At 42.2% G+C, this 20,045-nt stretch overlaps 1 protein-coding gene across 1 annotated transcript in view; it reads right to left on the bottom strand.

Annotated features, from left to right (window-relative positions):
* The window catches only part of hnrnpul1 (heterogeneous nuclear ribonucleoprotein U-like 1), a gene marked incomplete at its 3' end in the record, with an annotated part of 42,445 nt that overhangs the window by 13,781 nt on the left and 8,619 nt on the right, over nucleotides 1-20,045 (bottom strand). The window contains exons 6-11 of the mRNA XM_084148542.1: nucleotides 18,566-18,705; nucleotides 13,117-13,216; nucleotides 12,765-12,877; nucleotides 9,055-9,324; nucleotides 262-384; nucleotides 4-48 (exon numbers count right to left, since the gene is read on the bottom strand). Of these exons, the coding sequence (XP_084004668.1) occupies nucleotides 4-48; nucleotides 262-384; nucleotides 9,055-9,324; nucleotides 12,765-12,877; nucleotides 13,117-13,216; nucleotides 18,566-18,705 (791 nt within the window). The remainder of the gene's footprint in view (nucleotides 1-3; nucleotides 49-261; nucleotides 385-9,054; nucleotides 9,325-12,764; nucleotides 12,878-13,116; nucleotides 13,217-18,565; nucleotides 18,706-20,045) is intronic.

The raw sequence follows: 20,045 nt of genomic DNA, 5'->3' as shown, positions 1-20,045 counted from the left end.
AACGTCCCAACGACCAGCGTAGTTCTTCTGACGACGCAGACCCATCACCTGGTACACAGGACACACCTCTTATATGGGATCTATTAGATCATTAGATACAAGCAGCAGTGACATACCTAATTCAGCTTCCAGTTGTCTAAATTGAAGATTGTGACTTAGTTGAATCAGGTGTGTGGCCCACCTCTGACCTCAGAGATCTTAAAAGGTTATAACAGGTTATAACAGGTTATATAGCAGGTTATGAAGGGGTTTAAAGGCTACCTTCATCTTCTCCATGATAGCGTTAGTTCCCAGGATGTTGTATTTCTTCTCTGGGTGACTCTCGGCATGTTTTGAGGCCCAGGTGGACTTGCCACAGGCTGGCAGACCCACCATCATGAGGATCTAGACATAGACAGGGAGGAAAATTAAGCTAGCCCGCTACTAGTACTTAACTAGCCCGCTACTAGTACTTAACTAGCCCGCTACTAGTACTTAACTAGCCCGCTACTAGTACTTAACTAGCCCGCGACTAGTACTTAACTAGCCCGCTACTAGTACTTAACTAGCCCGCTACTAGTACTTAACTAGCCCGCTACTAGTACTTAACTAGCCCGCTACTAGTACTTAACTAGCCCGCTACTATACTTTTCAGACCGGACTAGTAGAAAATGTGCTTAACTAGCCCGTAGTGATGGGGGGGGGGGGTTCGATACTGTAACATATCGTGATATTATTTTGGACATTTTGGATATTATATCGATACTTTGACTTTTTTAATTTAAGTTTTTTAATTTAAGTTTTTTAATTAATATTTTTGGCTGTTCCTGTGCTAAACCTCTGGTATTTTTCATCCTATAGCTGGTTCTCTATCTTTCTTTTTTTAAACAGTGAGTCAGTCAACATGTTATCAGCACTTTTATTTCCATGACTGATCAAAACTCATTTTCTCATGCTCTCTCTTGTCTCTCTGCAGCAGACATATACATTATTGTGATTTCGCTAAAACATTTTAGTCATTCAGCAGATCCAGAGCGATTTATAGGAGCAATTAGGGTTAAGTGCCTTGCTCAAGGGCACATCGACAGATTTTTCACCTAGTCGGCTCGGGGATTAGAACCAGCGACCTTTCGGTGACTGGCCCAACCTCTTAACGGCTAGGCTACCTACCGCCTCATGTAGTGAGCAATATGTTTGGAACATCAAATCGCAGTATCGAATCGCAAAACATAGAGAATTGTGAGAATTGCAATACAAATCGTATCGGCACCTAAGTATCGTGACAATATCATATTGTGACAAAGAAGTTGTACTTTTGGAGGATTTGAGGGCCCATGCCAAATCTATTCAACCTCCTGAGGGGAAAGAGGCGCTGTCGTGCCTTCTTCACGACTGTGCGGGTGTGTGGACCATTTTAAGTCCTTAATGATTTGGACACCGAGGAACTGGAAGCTCTCGACCCGCTCCACTGCAGACCCGTCGATGTGGATCGTTTCCTGTAGTCCACGATCAGCTCCTTGGTCTTACTGACGTTGAGGGAGAGGTTGTTGTCCCCGTACCACACTGCCAGGTCACTGACCTCCTCTCTGTAGGCTCATCGTTGTCGGTGATCAGGCCTACTACCGTTGTGTCATCAGCAAACTTGAAGATGGTGTTGGAGTAGTGCGCGGCCACGCAGTCGTGGGTGAACAGGGAGTACAGGAGGGGACTAAGCAAACCCCCTTGTGGGGCCCCCGTGTTGAGGGTCAGCGTGACGCAGGTGATGTTGCCTACCCTCACCACCTGGGGTCGGCCCGTCAGGAAGTCCAGGATCCAGTTGCAGAGGGAGATTTTTAGTCCCAGGGTCCTGAGCTTGGGGATGAGCTTGGAGGGGACTATGGTGTTGAACGCTGAGCTGTAGTCAATGAACAGCATTCTCACATAGGTACAGTGCCTTGCAAAAGTATTCATCCCCCTTGGCGTTTTTCCTATTTTGTTGCATTACAACCTGTAATTTTTTTTTTTTTTTTTTGGGATTTCATGTAATGGACATACACAAAACAGTCCAAATTGGAGCACCATTAAATCCATTATAAAATAAAATAAATATTATGGCACCACAACAAACCTGCCAAGAGAGGGCCGCCCACCAAAACTCACGGACCAGGCAAGGAGGGCATTAATCAGAGAGGCAACAAAGAGACCAAAGATAACCCTGAAGGAGCTGCAAAGCTCCACAGCGGAGATTGGAGTATCTGTCCATATGACCACTTTCAGCCGTACACTCCACAGAGCTGGGCTTTACGGAAGAGTGGCCAGAAAAAAGCCATTACTTAAAGAAAAAAATAAGCAAACATGTTTGGTGTTCGCCAAAAGGCATGTGGGAGACTCCCCAAACATATGGAAGAAGATACTCTGGTCAGATGAGACAAAAATTGACCTTTTTGGCCATTAAGGAAAACGCCATGTCTGGCGCAAACCCAACACCTCTCATTACCCCGAGAACACCATCCCCACAGTGAAGCATGGTGGTGGCAGCATCATGCTGTGGGGATGTTTTTCATCGGCAGGGACTGGGAAACTGGTCAGAATTGAAGGAATGATGGATGGCGCTAAATACAGGGAAATTCTTGAGGGAAACCTGTTTCAGTCTTCCAGAGTTTTTGAGACTGGGACGGAGGTTCACCTTCCAGCAGAACAATGACCCTAAGCATTCTGCTAAAGCAACACTCAAGTGGTTTAAGGGGAAACATTTAAATGTCTTGGAATGGCCTAGTCAAAGCCCAGACCTCAATCCAATTGAGAATCTGTGGTATGACTTAAAGATTGCTGTACACCAGCGGAACCCATCCAACTTGAAGGAGCTGGAGCAGTTTTGCCTTGAAGAATGGCCATAAATCCCAGTGGCTAGATGTGCCAAGCTTATAGAGACATACCCCAAGAGACTTGCAGCTGTAATTACTTCAAAAGGTGGCTCTACAAAGTATTGACTTTGGGGGGGTGAATAGTTATGCACGCTCAAGTTTTCTGTTGTTTTTTTTGTCTTATTTCTTGTTTGTTTCACAATAAAAATATTTTGCATCTTCAAAGTATTAGGCATGTTGTGTAAATGAAATGATACACCCCCCCCAAAAAAATCAATTTTAATTCCAGGTTGTAAGGCAACAAAATAGGAAAAATGCCAAGGGGGGGGGGGGGGTGAATACTTTCGCAAGCCACTGTATTCCTCTTATCTAGCTGGGTGAGGGCAGTGCGAAGTGCAATTGAGATTGCGTCGTCTATGGATCTGTTAGAGTGGCTCTGATGAGTTGATGATCCCCGCTTTAGCGTGTCTGGGATGATGGAGTTGATGTGTGCCATAACCAGCCTTTCAAAGCACTTCATGATTACAGCTGTGAGTGCTACAGGGCGGTAGTCATTGTGGCATGAAGCCTTAGAGTTTTTGGGAACAGGAATGATGGTGGTCGTCTTAAAACGTGGGGATTACAGACTGGGAGAGGTTCAAAATGCTGTTCTGCTCTGAGAATGTAGTGGGCATCTGATATGTGTATGTACAGTATATTACATATACATCACATTAGACTCGTAATAAGGCTAAGTAATTAGCTTGTGCCATGGCTCATGGGAGAGGGAGGGAAAGCGTGTAGGTATCTCACCACAGGAACATAAGAGAAAAAAACAATGAATCTAAGAGCTTTTATAAGCATCTGAGTTGTTTTGGATTCAAAAACTGAGTTGGTGACCAATTGTATTACTGTAAAGTGAACCTCCAATCAGACCTACATAATAAAATCATAACAGAACCTCTGCTTCTCAGAGGTGTGACAATGGGGGTTGGCAAGACCAACACAGAGAAGGCTGAATTCTTAAGACAACACAGAATAAATTCATCCAGACGATAAGAGGAGTTCCTTCCGGCCTGATTAAAGACCGTACTCACGTTGGCCTCGGCGAACCAGATCACACAGTCTTCTGGGTCGGTGACGGCCCTCACACCCGGCTCGATGTTGTTGTTGTTGTCAAACCGTGCATAAAATGCATTGAGTTCCTCTGGTTAGAGAGGCATCGTTGGGCAGATCACGGCTGGATCTTCCTTTGTGATCTGTAATGGACTGTAGCCCCTGTCACATGCGGCGGGCGGCGGAGCCTGTGTAATATGATTCCACCTTATTCCTATATTGTCCTTTTGCTCATTTGATGACTCTGCTGAGGTCGTAGCGGGACTTCCTGTACTTGATCCTGTCCTCAGCCGTAGCCTCAGAGTTGCCCTGTGTGCGGTAGCCCTGTCCTTTAGCTTAGCGCCAACCTTGGTGTTAATCCAGGGCTTTTGATTGGGGAAGCAGCGAACCTCCACTGTGGGGACAACGTTGCCAATGCATTTCCTAATGAAGCCGGTGACAGAGGTGGTTAGCTCGTCGATGCTATCGGCGTAGTCTCGTATCATATTCTAGTGAGCGCTTGCAAAGTAGTGCTGTAGTGTCATCTCTGATTCTGAGGACCGTTTCTCAACGGAGCACGTCACAGGTACTTCCTGTTTGAGCTTCTGCTTGTAAACAGGAAGCAGGAGTATGGAATTATGATCTGATTTGCCGAACGGGGGACGAGGGAGGGCCTTGTGTGCTTGCTTGTGGGTAGAGTAACAGTGGTGTAGGACTTTATCGCCCCTAGTGGCGAGGGAGACGTGTTGATGGAAGTTGGGCGTCACGTGACTTAATGACGCAGAATTAAAATCGCTGGCAACCAAAAAAGCAGCCTCTGGATGTTTATAGCCTCGTACAGTTCGTTAAGGTTTCCTGCTTGTTTATAGCCTCGTACAGTTCGTTAAGGTTTCCTGCTTGTTTATAGCCTCGTACAGTTCGTTAAGGTTTCCTGCTTGTTTATAGCCTCGTACAGTTCGTTAAGGTTTCCTGCTTGTTTATAGCCTCGTACAGTTCGTTAAGGTTTCCTGCTTGTTCATAGCCTCGTACAGTTCGTTAAGGTTTCCTGCTTGTTTATAGCCTCCCTTTGCCTTAATCTTGCCCAAACTCCCCCTCTCTTACATTTACATTTTAGTCATTTAGCAGACGCTCTTATCCAGAGCGACTTACAGTTAGTGAGTGCATACATTATATATTTTTATTTTTCATACTGGCCCCCCATGGGAATCGAACCCACAACCCTGGCGTTGCAAACGCCATGCTCTACCAACTGAGCTACATCCCTGCCGGCCATTCCCTCCCCTACCTTGGACGACGCTGGGCCAATTGTGCGCCGCCCCATGGGTCTCCCGGTCGCGGCCGGCTACGACAGAGGCTGGATTCGAACCAGGATCTCTAGTGGCACAGCTAGCACTGCGATGCAGTGCCTTAGACCATGGGGCGGCGCACAATTGGCCCAGCCTCTTGCCTCTGTATCACCTGCGTTTCCTCTTGGATACCCCGAAAATTGTAAATAATTAGTAAAACTGTAAATATGACTTTAATCTCAAGAGAAGACAGGTTTAATGAACTCCCTGGCTGCCTACTTTTTATATTTGACTGGCTACTCCATGTACTTGCGGAAAACACTGATATAGTCCTGTATAATAGTAGTAGTGTATAGTAGTAGTACTGTATTATATAGTATAGCAGTACTGTATAGTATAGTAGCAGTATAGTATAGTAGTACTACTGTATAGTATAGTGGTAGTACTGTATAGTATAGTGGTAGTACTGTATAGTATAGTAGAGTGGTAGTACTGTATAGTATAGTAGTAGTACTGTATAGTAGTAGTACTGTATAGTAGTAGTACCGTATAGTAGTAGTACTGTATAGTATAGTAGTAGTACTGTATAGTAGTAGTACTGTATAGTAGTAGTACCGTATAGTAGTAGTACTGTATAGTAGTAGTACTGTATAGTATAGTAGTAGTCCTGTATAGTATTAGTACTGTATAGTAGTAGTACTGTATAGTAGTAGTACCGTATAGTAGTAGTACTGTATAGTATAGTAGTAGTACTGTATAGTAGTAGTACTGTATAGTAGTAGTACCGTATAGTAGTAGTACTGTATAGTAGTAGTACTGTATAGTAGTAGTCCTGTATAGTAGTAGTACTGTATAGTATAGTAGTAGTACTGTATAGTAGAGTGGTAGTACTGTATAGTATAGTATTAGTACTGTATAGTAGTAGTACTGTATAGTAGTAGTACAGTATAGTAGTAGTACCATATAGTAGTAGTACTGTATAGTAGTAGTACTGTATAGTATAGTAGTAGTACTGTATAGTAGTAGTACTGTATATTATAGTAGTAGTACTGTATAGTAGTAGTACTGTATAGTATAGTATTAGTACTGTATAGTAGTAGTACCGTATAGTAGTAGTCCTGTATAGTAGTAGTACTGTATAGTATAGACAGGTGGGTTGTTTAGCAACCAGGCAGGGTTGGCTTAGAATCAAAGGATTGTTTACAACATGTAAACTATATTTCCTCTACAAATCTTTATTGAAAACATAAATACATTTGCACAATGAGCAAGTTGTTGGTTAGCTAGCTAGAGAATTTTTGCCATATTATCATAGACGTGTCAAGAGTCAAAACACTTCAAAACGAGACATGGTATCAAGAACAAGATAAAACTAGCTGAAAGAACCTCCTACGATTCCCCACATGGCAGCTCCTTGTCATTGTTGCTAGCTATCTGACCATTCAGAACCATAACAACACAGACTTCTGCCCCATGGACGCTAACCCGTCTATAGTATAGTATAGTAGTAGTACTGTATAGTATAGTAGTAGTACTGTATATTATTAGGGCTGGGACGATACCAGTATCGCAATACTCATTAGGAAACAAAATAAGCGGATTTAACTTCTAGAGGAAAACAGCCCTAATGTTGGAAACAAACAAAATTATGTTGTCATGAAGAGTCACCTTTATTTATACTGAACAAAAATATAAACACAACATGTAAAGTGTTGGTCCCATGTTTCGTGATCTGAAATAAAAGATCCCAGAAATGTTCCATACGCACAAAAATCTTATTTCTCTAAAATGTTGTGCACAAATTTGTTTACATCCCTGTTAGTGAGCATTTCTCCTTTGCCAAGATAATCCATCCACCTGATATGTGTGGCATATCAAGAAGCTGATTAAACAGCATGCTCATTACACAAATGCACCTTGTGCTGGGGACAATAAAAGGCCACTCTAAAATGTGCAGTTTTGTCACACAACACAATGACACAAATGTCTCAGGTTTTGAGGGAGCGTCCACCAGAGCTGTTGACAGAAAATAAGCCGCCTCCAACGTCGTTTTAGAGAATTTGGCAGTACGTCCAACCGGCCTCACAACCGCAGACCAACGTGTAACCACGCCAGCCCAGGACCTCTACATCCGGCTTCTTTACCTGCGGGATCGTCTGAGACCAGCCAACCGGACAGCTGATGAAACTGAGGAGTATTTCTGTCGCTGATGAAACTGAGGAGTATTTCTGTCTGTAATGAAGCCCTTTTGTGGGGAAAAACATATTCTGATTGGCTGGGCCTTGCTCCCCATTGGGTGGGCCAGTCTCCCAAGTGGGTGGGCCTATGCCCTCCCAGGCCCACCCATGGCTGCTCCCCTGCCCAGTCATGTGAAATCCATAGATTAGGGCCTAATTTATTTATTTCAATTGATTGATTTCCTTATATAAACTGTAACTCAGTAAAATCATTGAAATTGTTGCATGTTGCACTTATATTTTTGTTCAGTATATTTTCCAAGCTATAGCACACAATATTTTACATACAGCAGGACGAAATAATTTGGTCTGCTTCGTGTTTTCATTTTTACCATGGAAAAAATATTGCGATACTGGTATCATCCCGGCCCTATATAGTATAGTAGTAGTACTGTATAGTATAGTATAGTAGTAGTACTGTATAGTATAGTAGTAGTACTGTATAGTATAGTAGTAGTACTGTATAATATAGTAGTACTGTATAGTATAGTAGTAGTACTGTATCGTAGTAGTATAGTAGTAGTACTGTATAGTATAGTAGTAGTACTGTATAGTATAGTAGTACTGTATAGTATAGTAGTAGTACTGCATAGTATATTAGTAGTATTGTATAGTGTAGTAGTAGCACTATATAGTATAGCTGTAGAGTATATTATAGTAGTAGTACAGTATAGTAGTAGTACTGTATAGTATAGTAGTAGTACTGTATAGTATAGTACTGTATAGTATAGTACTGTATAGTATAGTAGTAGTACTGTATAGTATAGTAGTAGTACTGTATAGTATAGCAGTGTATAATATATTAGTAGTAGTGTATAGTATAGTAGTAGTACCGTATAGTAGTAGTAGTGTATAGTATAGTAGTAGTACTGTATAGTATAGCAGTGTATAGTATAGTAGTAGTAGTGTATAGAATATTAGTAGTAGTAGTGTATAGTATAGTAGTGTATAGTATAGTATTAGTAGTGTATAGTATAGTAGTGTATAGTATAGTAGTGTATAGTATAGTAGTAGTAGTGTATAGTATAGTAGTAGTACTGTATAGTATAGTAATAGTACTGTATAGTATAGTAATAGTACTGTATATTATAGTAGTAGTACTGTATAGTATAGTAGTAGTAGTGTATAGTATAGTAGTAGTACTGTATAGTATAGTAGTGTATAGTATAGTAGTAGTAGTGTATAGTATAGTAGTGTATAGTATAGTATAGTAGTGTATAGTATAGTAGTAGTAGTGTATATTATAGTAGTAGTACTGTATAGTATAGTAGTAGTACTGTATAGTATAGTAGTGTATAGTATAGTAGTAGTAGTAGTGTATAGTATAGTAGTAGTACTGTATAGTATAGTATAGTATAGTATAGTATAGTATAGTATAGTATAGTATAGTATAGTATAGTATAGTATAGTATAGTATAGTATAGTAGTGTAGTAGGGCGGCAGGTAGCTTAGTGGGTAAGAGCGTTGTGCCAGTAACCGAAAGGTAGCTGGTTCTAATCCCTGAGCCGACTAGGTGAAAAATCTGTCGATGTGCCCTTGAGCAAGGCACTTAACCCTAATTGCTCCTGTAAGTCGCTCTGGATAAGAGTGTCTGCTAAATGACCAAAAAAAAAAAATTGTGTATAGTATCCATACCTCACAGCCAGCCTTGCTTGCCGGTCCTACAGCCCCCCTGGTCCTGTCCTCAATACCAAGAGTTTGGATGAAGCTGTACCCCTCCGGAGGGGGGTGGAAGGGCTCCTCCTTCTGGCCAAAGTTAAACTCGATGGAACAGTTCTTGACAAGGACATGGGGGAACAGGGGGCGCCCCGCCAGCTCCTCCCTCGACGCCCGGAACCCCACGTCTAGCCACACCCCGTTCTTAGAGAACGCCATCTCCACCTCTTCTTCGCTAGCGTCAAAGTCCTGGGGGAATAATTAAAGTTATGTTAAGCTAACTAACTAAGTCTACTAACTGTACTAACCCTAACTCTAACCATCTACACACCTCCTCTCCACCAGCGTCAAAGTCCTGTTTATAATAAAGTTATGTTTAAAGGCTCTCTGCTGAACTATGTAACTAACTAACTATACTAACCCTAACAATCTCCACCTCCCTCAGCAGAGTCAAACTCATATATTTTTTAAATAACTAACTTACTAATTAACTCCACTAACCAACTAACCCTAACCAAAGCTCCTCCCTGCCGTCCTGAGAGAGAAAAGGGGGAAGGATATTTTGAGCCTCTACTCACACTAAGACAAATATTACTGAATGGTCTTAGTATAGTCTCTATTACTGAATGGTCTTAGTATAGTCTCTATTACTGAATGGTCTTAGTATAGTCTCTATTACTGAATGGTCTTAGTATAGTCTCTATTACTGAATGGTTTTTAGTATAGTCTCTATTACTGAATGGTCTTAGTATAGTCTCTATTACTGAATGGTCTTAGTATAGTCTCTATTACTGAATGGTCTTAGTATAGTCTCTATTACTGAATGGTCTTAGTATAGTCTCTATTACTGAATGGTCTTAGTATAGTCTCTATTACTGAATGGTCTTAGTATAGTCTCTATTACTGAATGGTCTTAGTATAGTCTCTATTACTGAATGGTCTTAGTATAGTCTCTATTACTGAATGGTCTTAGTATAGTCTCTATTACTGAATGGTCTTAGTATAGTCTCTATTACTGAATGGTCTTAGTATAGTCTCTATTACTGAATGGTCTTAGTATAGTCTCTATTACTGAATGGTCTTAGTATAGTCTCTATTACTGAATGGTCTTAGTATAGTCTCTATTACTGAATGGTCTTAGTATAGTCTCTATTACTGAATGGTCTTAGTATAGTCTCTATTACTGAATGGTCTTAGTATAGTCTCTATTACTGAATGGTCTTAGTATAGTCTCTATTACTGAATGGTCTTAGTATAGTCTCTATTACTGAATGGTCTTAGTATAGTCTCTATTACTGAATGGTCTTAGTATAGTCTCTATTACTGAATGGTCTTAGTATAGTCTCTATTACTGAATGGTCTTAGTATAGTCTCTATTACTGAATGGTGTTAGTATAGTCTCTATTACTGAATGGTCTTAGTATAGTCTCTATTACTGAATGGTCTTAGTATAGTCTCTATTACTGAATGGTCTTAGTATAGTCTCTATTACTGAATGGTCTTAGTATAGTCTCTATTACTGAATGGTATTAGTATAGTCTCTATTACTGAATGGTCTTAGTATCTATTACTGAATGGTCTTAGTATAGTCTCTATTACTGAATGGTCTTAGTATAGTCTCTATTACTGAATGGTATTAGTATAGTCTCTATTACTGAATGGTCTTAGTATCTATTACTGAATGGTCTTAGTATAGTCTCTATTACTGAATGGTCTTAGTATAGTCTCTATTACTGAATGGTCTTAGTATAGTCTCTATTACTGAATGGTCTTAGTATAGTCTCTATTACTGAATGGTCTTAGTATAGTCTCTATTACTGAATGGTCTTAGTATAGTCTCTATTACTGAATGGTCTTAGTATAGTCTCTATTACTGAATGGTCTTAGTATAGTCTCTATTACTGAATGGTCTTAGTATAGTCTCTATTACTGAATGGTCTTAGTATAGTCTCTATTACTGAATGGTCTTAGTATAGTCTCTATTACTGAATGGTGTTAGTATAGTCTCTATTACTGAATGGTATTAGTATAGTCTCTATTACTGAATGGTCTTAGTATAGTCTCTATTACTGAATGGTCTTAGTATAGTCTCTATTACTGAATGGTCTTAGTATAGTCTCTATTACTGAATGGTCTTAGTATAGTCTCTATTACTGAATGGTCTTAGTATAGTCTCTATTACTGAATGGTCTTAGTATAGTCTCTATTACTGAATGGTCTTAGTATAGTCTCTATTACTGAATGGTCTTAGTATAGTCTCTATTACTGAATGGTCTTAGTATAGTCTCTATTACTGAATGGTCTTAGTATAGTCTCTATTACTGAATGGTCTTAGTATAGTCTCTATTACTGAATGGTCTTAGTATAGTCTCTATTACTGAATGGTGTTAGTATAGTCTCTATTACTGAATGGTCTTAGTATAGTCTCTATTACTGAATGGTCTTAGTATAGTCTCTATTACTGAATGGTCTTAGTATAGTCTCTATTACTGAATGGTCTTAGTATAGTCTCTATTACTGAATGGTATTAGTATAGTCTCTATTACTGAATGGTCTTAGTATCTATTACTGAATGGTCTTAGTATAGTCTCTATTACTGAATGGTCTTAGTATAGTCTCTATTACTGAATGGTATTAGTATAGTCTCTATTACTGAATGGTCTTAGTATCTATTACTGAATGGTCTTAGTATAGTCTCTATTACTGAATGGTCTTAGTATAGTCTCTATTACTGAATGGTCTTAGTATAGTCTCTATTACTGAATGGTCTTAGTATAGTCTCTATTACTGAATGGTGTTAGTATAGTCTCTATTACTGAATGGTATTAGTATAGTCTCTATTACTGAATGGTCTTAGTATAGTCTCTATTACTGAATGGTCTTAGTATAGTCTCTATTACTGAATGGTCTTAGTATAGTCTCTATTACTGAATGGTCTTAGTATAGTCTCTATTACTGAATGGTGTTAGTATAGTCTCTATTACTGAATGGTGTTAGTATAGTCTCTATTACTGAATGGTCTTAGTATAGTATCTATTACTGAATGGTCTTAGTATAGTCTCTATTACTGAATGGTGTTAGTATAGTCTCTATTACTGAATGGTCTTAGTATAGTCTCTATTACTGAATGGTCTTAGTATAGTCTCTATTACTGAATGGTCTTAGTATAGTCTCTATTACTGAATGGTCTTAGTATAGTCTCTATTACTGAATGGTCTTAGTATAGTCTCTATTACTGAATGGTCTTAGTATAGTCTCTATTACTGAATGGTGTTAGTATAGTCTCTATTACTGAATGGTCTTAGTATAGTCTCTATTACTGAATGGTCTTAGTATAGTCTATATTACTGAATGGTCTTAGTATAGTCTCTATTACTGAATGGTCTTAGTATAGTCTCTATTACTGAATGGTCTTAGTATAGTCTCTATTACTGAATGGTCTTAGTATAGTCTCTATTACTGAATGGTGTTAGTATAGTCTCTATTACTGAATGGTCTTAGTATAGTCTCTATTACTGAATGGTCTTAGTATAGTCTCTATTACTGAATGGTATTAGTATAGTCTCTATTACTGAATGGTCTTAGTATCTATTACTGAATGGTCTTAGTATAGTCTCTATTACTGAATGGTCTTAGTATAGTCTCCTTATAGATAGTAGTGGACAATACAACAACAAAGTATCACTCACAATGAAACAGCCGATGACATCATTCTCTCCAAACTTCTCTCCGTAGTCTTCAAACTTACAGTCAGAGGATTTCTTTCCTGTTCCTCCGTACCCAAACGAAAACGCTTCCTCACCTGGAATATACCAGAGCTACATGTCAAACATTGTGTGTGTCCGTCTGTCCGCATGTGTGTGTGTGTGTGTGTGTGTGTGTGTGTGTGTGTGGTGGGAGTGCGTGCCTGTATGTGTGTGTGTGTGTGTGTGTGTGTGTGTGTGTGCCTGTATGTGTGTGTGATGTCCTTACCCAGTTGTGTGTGATGTCCTTACCCAGTTGTGTGTGATGTCCTTACCCAGTTGTGCGTGATGTCCTTACCCAGTTGTGTGCTGCAGGAGTCCAGGGACCATCCTATCCGGACCACATGGGGATCAGGCTCAGAGGAGGGGAGGTGCTTCACAGCTATCTCCTCAAAGATCTACAGCAGAGAGACAGACAGGTCAGTAGAGAGGGACAGACAGGTCAGTAGGAGAGACAGACAGGTTAGTAGAGAGAGACACACAGGTCAGTAGGAGAGACAGACAGGTCAGTAGAGAGAGACAGACAGGTTAGTAGAGAGAGACAGACAGGTTAGTAGAGAGAGACAGACAGGTCAGTAGGAGAGACAGACAGGTTAGTAGAGAGAGACAGACAGGTTAGTAGGAGAGACAGACAGGTTAGTAGGAGAGACAGACAGGTTAGTAGGAGAGACAGACAGGTTAGTAGGAGAGACAGACAGGTCAGTAGAGAGAGACAGACAGGTTAGTAGAGAGAGACAGACAGGTTAGTAGGAGAGACAGACAGGTTAGTAGAGAGAGACAGACAGGTCAGTAGAGAGAGACAGACAGGTTAGTAGAGAGAGACAGACAGGTTAGTAGAGAGAGACAGACAGGTTAGTAGAGAGAGACAGACAGCTTAGTAGGAGAGACAGACAGGTTAGTAGAGAGAGACAGACAGGTTAGTAGAGAGAGACAGACAGGTTAGTAGGAGAGACAGACAGGTCAGTAGAGAGAGACAGACAGGTTAGTAGAGAGAGACAGACAGGTTAGTAGAGAGAGACAGACAGGTTAGTAGAGAGAGACAGACAGGTCAGTAGGAGAGACAGACAGGTTAGTAGAGAGAGACAGACAGGTTAGTAGGAGAGACAGACAGGTCAGTAGGAGAGACAGACAGGTTAGTAGAGAGAGACAGACAGCTTAGTAGAGAGAGACAGACAGGTTAGTAGGAGAGACAGACAGGTTAGTAGAGAGAGACAGACAGGTTAGTAGAGAGAGACAGACAGGTTAGTAGAGAGAGACAGACAGGTCAGTAGGAGAGACAGACAGGTTAGTAGAGAGAGACAGACAGGTTAGTAGGAGAGACAGACAGGTCAGTAGGAGAGACAGACAGGTTAGTAGAGAGAGACAGACAGCTTAGTAGAGAGAGACAGACAGGTTAGTAGGAGAGACAGACAGGTTAGTAGAGAGAGACAGACAGGTTAGTAGGAGAGACAGACAGGTCAGTAGGAGAGACAGACAGGTTAGTAGAGAGAGACAGACAGGTTAGTAGAGAGAGACAGACAGGTCAGTAGGAGAGACAGACAGGTTAGTAGAGAGAGACAGACAGGTTAGTAGGAGAGACAGACAGGTCAGTAGGAGAGACAGACAGGTTAGTAGAGAGAGACAGACAGGTTAGTAGAGAGAGACAGACAGGTCAGTAGGAGAGACAGACAGGTTAGTAGAGAGAGACAGACAGGTTAGTAGGAGAGACAGACAGGTCAGTAGGAGAGACAGACAGGTTAGTAGAGAGAGACAGACAGCTTAGTAGAGAGAGACAGACAGGTTAGTAGGAGAGACAGACAGGTTAGTAGAGAGAGACAGACAGGTTAGTAGAGAGAGACAGACAGGTCAGTAGAGAGAGACAGACAGGTTAGTAGAGAGAGACAGACAGGTTAGTAGAGAGAGACAGACAGGTTAGTAGAGAGAGACATACAGGTTAGTAGGAGAGACAGACAGGTTAGTAGGAGAGACAGACAGGTTAGTAGGAGAGACAGACAGGTTAGTAGAGAGAGACAGACAGGTCAGTAGGAGAGACAGACAGGTCAGTAGAGAGAGACAGACAGGTTAGTAGAGAGAGACAGACAGGTTAGTAGAGAGAGACAGACAGGTTAGTAGGAGAGACAGACAGGTTAGTAGAGAGAGACAGACAGGTCAGTAGAGAGAGACAGACAGGTTAGTAGGAGAGACAGACAGGTTAGTAGGAGAGACAGACAGGTCAGTAGAGAGAGACAGACAGGTTAGTAGAGAGAGACAGACAGGTTAGTAGAGAGAGACAGACAGGTTAGTAGAGAGAGACAGACCGCTTAGTAGGAGAGACAGACAGGTTAGTAGAGAGAGACAGACAGGTTAGTAGAGAGAGACAAACAGGTTAGTAGGAGAGACAGACAGGTCAGTAGAGAGAGACAGACAGGTTAGTAGAGAGAGACAGACAGGTCAGTAGGAGAGACAGACAGGTTAGTAGAGAGAGACAGACAGGTTAGTAGGAGAGACAGACAGGTTAGTAGGAGAGACAGACAGGTTAGTAGAGAGAGACAGACAGGTTAGTAGAGAGAGACAGACAGGTTAGTAGAGAGAGACATACAGGTTAGTAGGAGAGACAGACAGGTTAGTAGGAGAGACAGACAGGTTAGTAGGAGAGACAGACAGGTTAGTAGAGAGAGACAGACAGGTCAGTAGGAGAGACAGACAGGTCAGTAGAGAGAGACAGACAGGTTAGTAGAGAGAGACAGACAGGTTAGTAGAGAGAGACAGACAGGTCAGTAGGAGAGACAGACAGGTCAGTAGAGAGAGACAGACAGGTCAGTAGAGAGAGACAGACAGGTTAGTAGAGAGAGACAGACAGGTCAGTAGGAGAGACAGACAGGTTAGTAGGAGAGACAGGCAGGTTAGTAGGAGAGACAGACAGGTTAGTAGAGAGAGACAGACAGGTTAGTAGAGAGAGACAGACAGGTTAGTAGAGAGAGACAGACAGCTTAGTAGAGAGAGACAGACAGGTCAGTAGAGAGAGACAGACAGGTTAGTAGAGAGAGACAGACAGGTTAGTAGAGAGAGACAGACAGGTTAGTAGAGAGAGACAGACAGGTTAGTAGAGAGAGACAGACAGCTTAGTAGGAGAGACAGACAGGTTAGTAGAGAGAGACAGACAGGTTAGTAGAGAGAGACAGACAGGTTAGTAGGAGAGACAGACAGGTCAGTAGAGAGAGACAGACAGGTTAGTAGAGAGAGACAGACAGGTTAGTAGAGAGAGACAGACAGGTTAGTAGAGAGAGAAAGACAGGTCAGTAGAGAGAGACAGACAGGTCAGTAGGAGAGACAGACAGGTTAGTAGAGAGAGACAGACAGGTTAGTAGAGAGAGACAGACAGGTTAGTAGAGAGAGACATACAGGTTAGTAGGAGAGACAGACAGGTTAGTAGGAGAGACAGACAGGTTAGTAGAGAGACAGACAGGTCAGTAGGAGAGACAGACAGGTCAGTAGAGAGAGACAGACAGGTTAGTAGAGAGAGACAGACAGGTTAGTAGAGAGAGACAGACAGGTCTGTAGGAGAGACAGACAGGTCAGTAGAGAGAGACAGACAGGTCAGTAGAGAGAGACAGACAGGTTAGTAGAGAGAGACAGACAGGTTAGTAGAGAGAGACAGACAGGTTAGTAGAGAGAGACAGACAGGTCAGTAGGAGAGACAGACAGGTTAGTAGGAGAGACAGACAGGTTAGTAGAGAGAGACAGACCGGTCAGTAGGAGAGACAGACAGGTTAGTAGAGAGAGACAGACAGGTTAGTAGAGAGAGACAGACATGTCAGTAGGAGAGACAGACAGGTTAGTAGAGAGAGACAGACAGGTCAGTAGGAGAGACAGACAGGTTAGTAGAGAGAGACATACAGGTTAGTAGAGAGAGACATACAGGTTAGTAGGAGAGACAGACAGGTCAGTAGGAGAGACAGACAGGTTAGTAGAGAGAGACAGACAGGTTAGTAGGAGAGACAGACAGGTCAGTAGGAGAGACAGACAGGTCAGTAGGAGAGACAGACAGGTTAGTAGAGAGAGACATACAGGTTAGTAGAGAGAGACATACAGGTCAGTAGGAGAGACAGACAGGTTAGTAGAGAGAGACAGACAGGTTAGTAGGAGAGACAGACAGGTCAGTAGGAGAGACAGACAGGTCAGTAGGAGAGACAGACAGGTTAGTAGAGAGAGACATACAGGTTAGTAGAGAGAGACAGACAGGTTAGTAGGAGAGACAGACAGGTCAGTAGGAGAGACAGACAGGTCAGTAGGAGAGACAGACAGGTTAGTAGAGAGAGACATACAGGTTAGTAGAGAGAGACATACAGGTCAGTAGGAGAGACAGACAGGTTAGTAGAGAGAGACAGACAGGTTAGTAGGAGAGACAGACAGGTCAGTAGGCGAGACAGACAGGTCAGTAGGAGAGACAGACAGGTTAGTAGAGAGAGACAGACAGGTTAGTAGAGAGAGACAGACAGGTTAGTAGAGAGAGACATACAGGTCAGTAGGAGAGACAGACAGGTTAGTAGAGAGAGACAGACAGGTCAGTAGGAGAGACAGACAGGTTAGTAGGAGAGACAGACAGGTTAGTAGAGAGAGACATACAGGTTAGTAGAGAGAGACATACAGGTCAGTAGGAGAGACAGACAGGTTAGTAGAGAGAGACAGACAGGTCAGTAGGAGAGACAGACAGGTTAGTAGGAGAGACAGACAGGTTAGTAGAGAGAGACAGACAGGTCAGTAGGAGAGACAGACAGGTCAGCACTGAGTGTGCATCCCAAATAGCACCCTATTCCCACCCTATTCCCTATTTAGAGCACTTCTTTTGACCAGGACCCATGTGACCTAGTAAGGGATTACGGTGCTATTTGGGACACACCAAGGAGACTCCACTAGCCAAGGGTTTGACAAGTCACATGGCAGCTTATGGCGAAGTGAATTTCACATTTTCCCTAGTCAAATATATCCTGTTCATTTGTACATCCTGTTAATGTGTACATCCTGTTCATGTGTACATCCTGTTAATGTGTACATCCTGTTAATGTGTACATCCTGTTCATGTGTACATCCTGTTAATGTGTACATCCTGTTCATGTGTACATCCTGTTCATGTGTACATCCTGTTCATGTGTACATCCTGTTCATGTGTACATCCTGTTAATGTGTACATCCTGTTCATGTGTACATCCTGTTCTGAGAAGCAGATACTATTGTTCTGCTCTATGGTGTGATGGAATGTTTACTCATGGCTTACATAGTGATCACCCATTATCGTGACTTAAATCGTGATAAGTCATTATCGTTACGTACATAGTGATAAGTCATTATTGTTACTTACATAGTGATCGGTCATTATCGTTACTTAAATAGTGATCAGTCATTATCGTGGCTTACACAGTGATAAGTCATTATCGTGGCTTACATAGTGATCAGTCATTGTCGTTACTTGCATAGTGATCAGTTATTATCGTGATTTACACAGTGATAAGTCATTATCGTGGCTTACATAGTGATCTGTCACTATCATGCCTTACATTGTGATCAGTTATTATTGTGACTTGCATAGTGATCAGTCATTATTGTGCCTTAAATAGTGATCAGTCATTATCTTTACTTACATAGCGATCAGTAATTTACTAAAGGGATCACAGCTGATACATCACGATCCACGTCAAAAGTAGTGCACTATATAGGGAATAGGGTGTCATTTGGGATTCAACCTATGTTTTTGTTTCTCTCTCCGTTACCTTCATCTCGTAGCAGACTTTTCCTTTGCTGACTCCGTAGGATGCTCTAGCTCCGGCCCAGAGGTAGGCAAAGCCCTCGAGGGTCAGAGGATAGCCACTGTAGCCGTCACGAGACACCTTGAAGTGCAGGTCACAGTTATCTGTGGAACATGAGGAAGATAACATCTCATTACAGAATCATGAGCATTAATATGGAGTTAATGGAAGCAAGTCCCCTTTGCTGAAATAACAGCCTCCACTCTTCTGGGAAGGCTTTCCGCTAGATGTTGGAACATCGCTGCAGGGACTTGCTTCCATTCAGCCACAAAAGCATTAGTGAGGTCGGACACTGATGTTGGTTAATTAGGCCTGGCTCGCAGTCGGCGTTCCATGGTGTTGAGGTCAAAACTCTGTGCAGGCCAGTCAAGTTCTTCCACAAAGACTTAGATAAACCATTTCTGTATGGACCTTGCTTTGTGCACGGGGGCACTGTCATGCTGAAACAGGAAAGGGCATTCCCCAAACTGTTGCCACAAAGTTGGAAGCACATAATCGCCTAGAATGTCAGTGTAGCGGATGATTTGGTCAGAGTCAGGTGCAGGAGGGTAAATCACAGAATAAAAGGTTTATTCGGCAGATACAGCGGTATGCAGCAATGTGTAAAACACTACAGTGCGGTAATAACGGCACACTGGAGAAAAACAAAACACACGGGTGAATATCCTGGCGATACAATCCATGAAAACAATCACACACAAAGACATGGGGGGCAGAGGGAATACTTATACAGGTACTGATGAGGGGATATGAACCAGGTGTGTGTAAAAACAAGACAAAACAAATGGAATGATGAGATGAGGAGCGGCAGTGGCTAGAAGGCCGGTGACGACGAACGCCGAAGCCCGAACAAGGAGAGGCGGCAGCTTCGGAGGAAGTCGTGACAGTCATTGTATGCTGTAGCGTTAAGATTTCCATTCACTGGAACTAAGGGTCCTAGCCCGAACCATGAAATGCAGCCCCAGACCATTATTCAATTACAGTCAGCACTATGCATTGGGGCAGGTAGCTTTCTCCTGGCATCCGCCAAACCCAGATTAGTCCGTCGGACTGCCAGATGGTGAAGCGTGATTCATCACTCCAGAGAACGTTTCCACTGCTTCAGAGTCCAATGGCGACGAGCTTTACACCACTCCAGCCGACGCTCGGCATTGCCCATGGTGATCTTAGGCTTGTGTGCGGCTGCTCGGCCATGGAAACACATTTCATGAAGCTCCCGACGAACAGTTCTTGTGCTGATGTTGTTTCAAGAGGCAGTTTGGAACTCGGTACTGAGTGTTGCAACAGAGGACAGACGATTTTTACGTAATTTAGCACTCGGCGGTCCCGTTCTGTGAGCTTGTGTGGCCTACCACTTTGTGGTTGAGCCGTTGTTGCTCCTAGACTTTTCTACTTCAAAATGACTTGTTGGAAAGGTGGCATCCTATGACGGTGCCACGTTGAA

The sequence above is a fragment of the Coregonus lavaretus genome (assembly GCF_964263955.1).
Source record: "Coregonus lavaretus genome assembly, chromosome: 30".
NCBI lineage: Eukaryota > Metazoa > Chordata > Actinopteri > Salmoniformes > Salmonidae > Coregonus > Coregonus lavaretus.
Note: the sequence above shows the minus strand (reverse complement) of the source record. Positions and strands in the feature narration are given on the sequence as shown.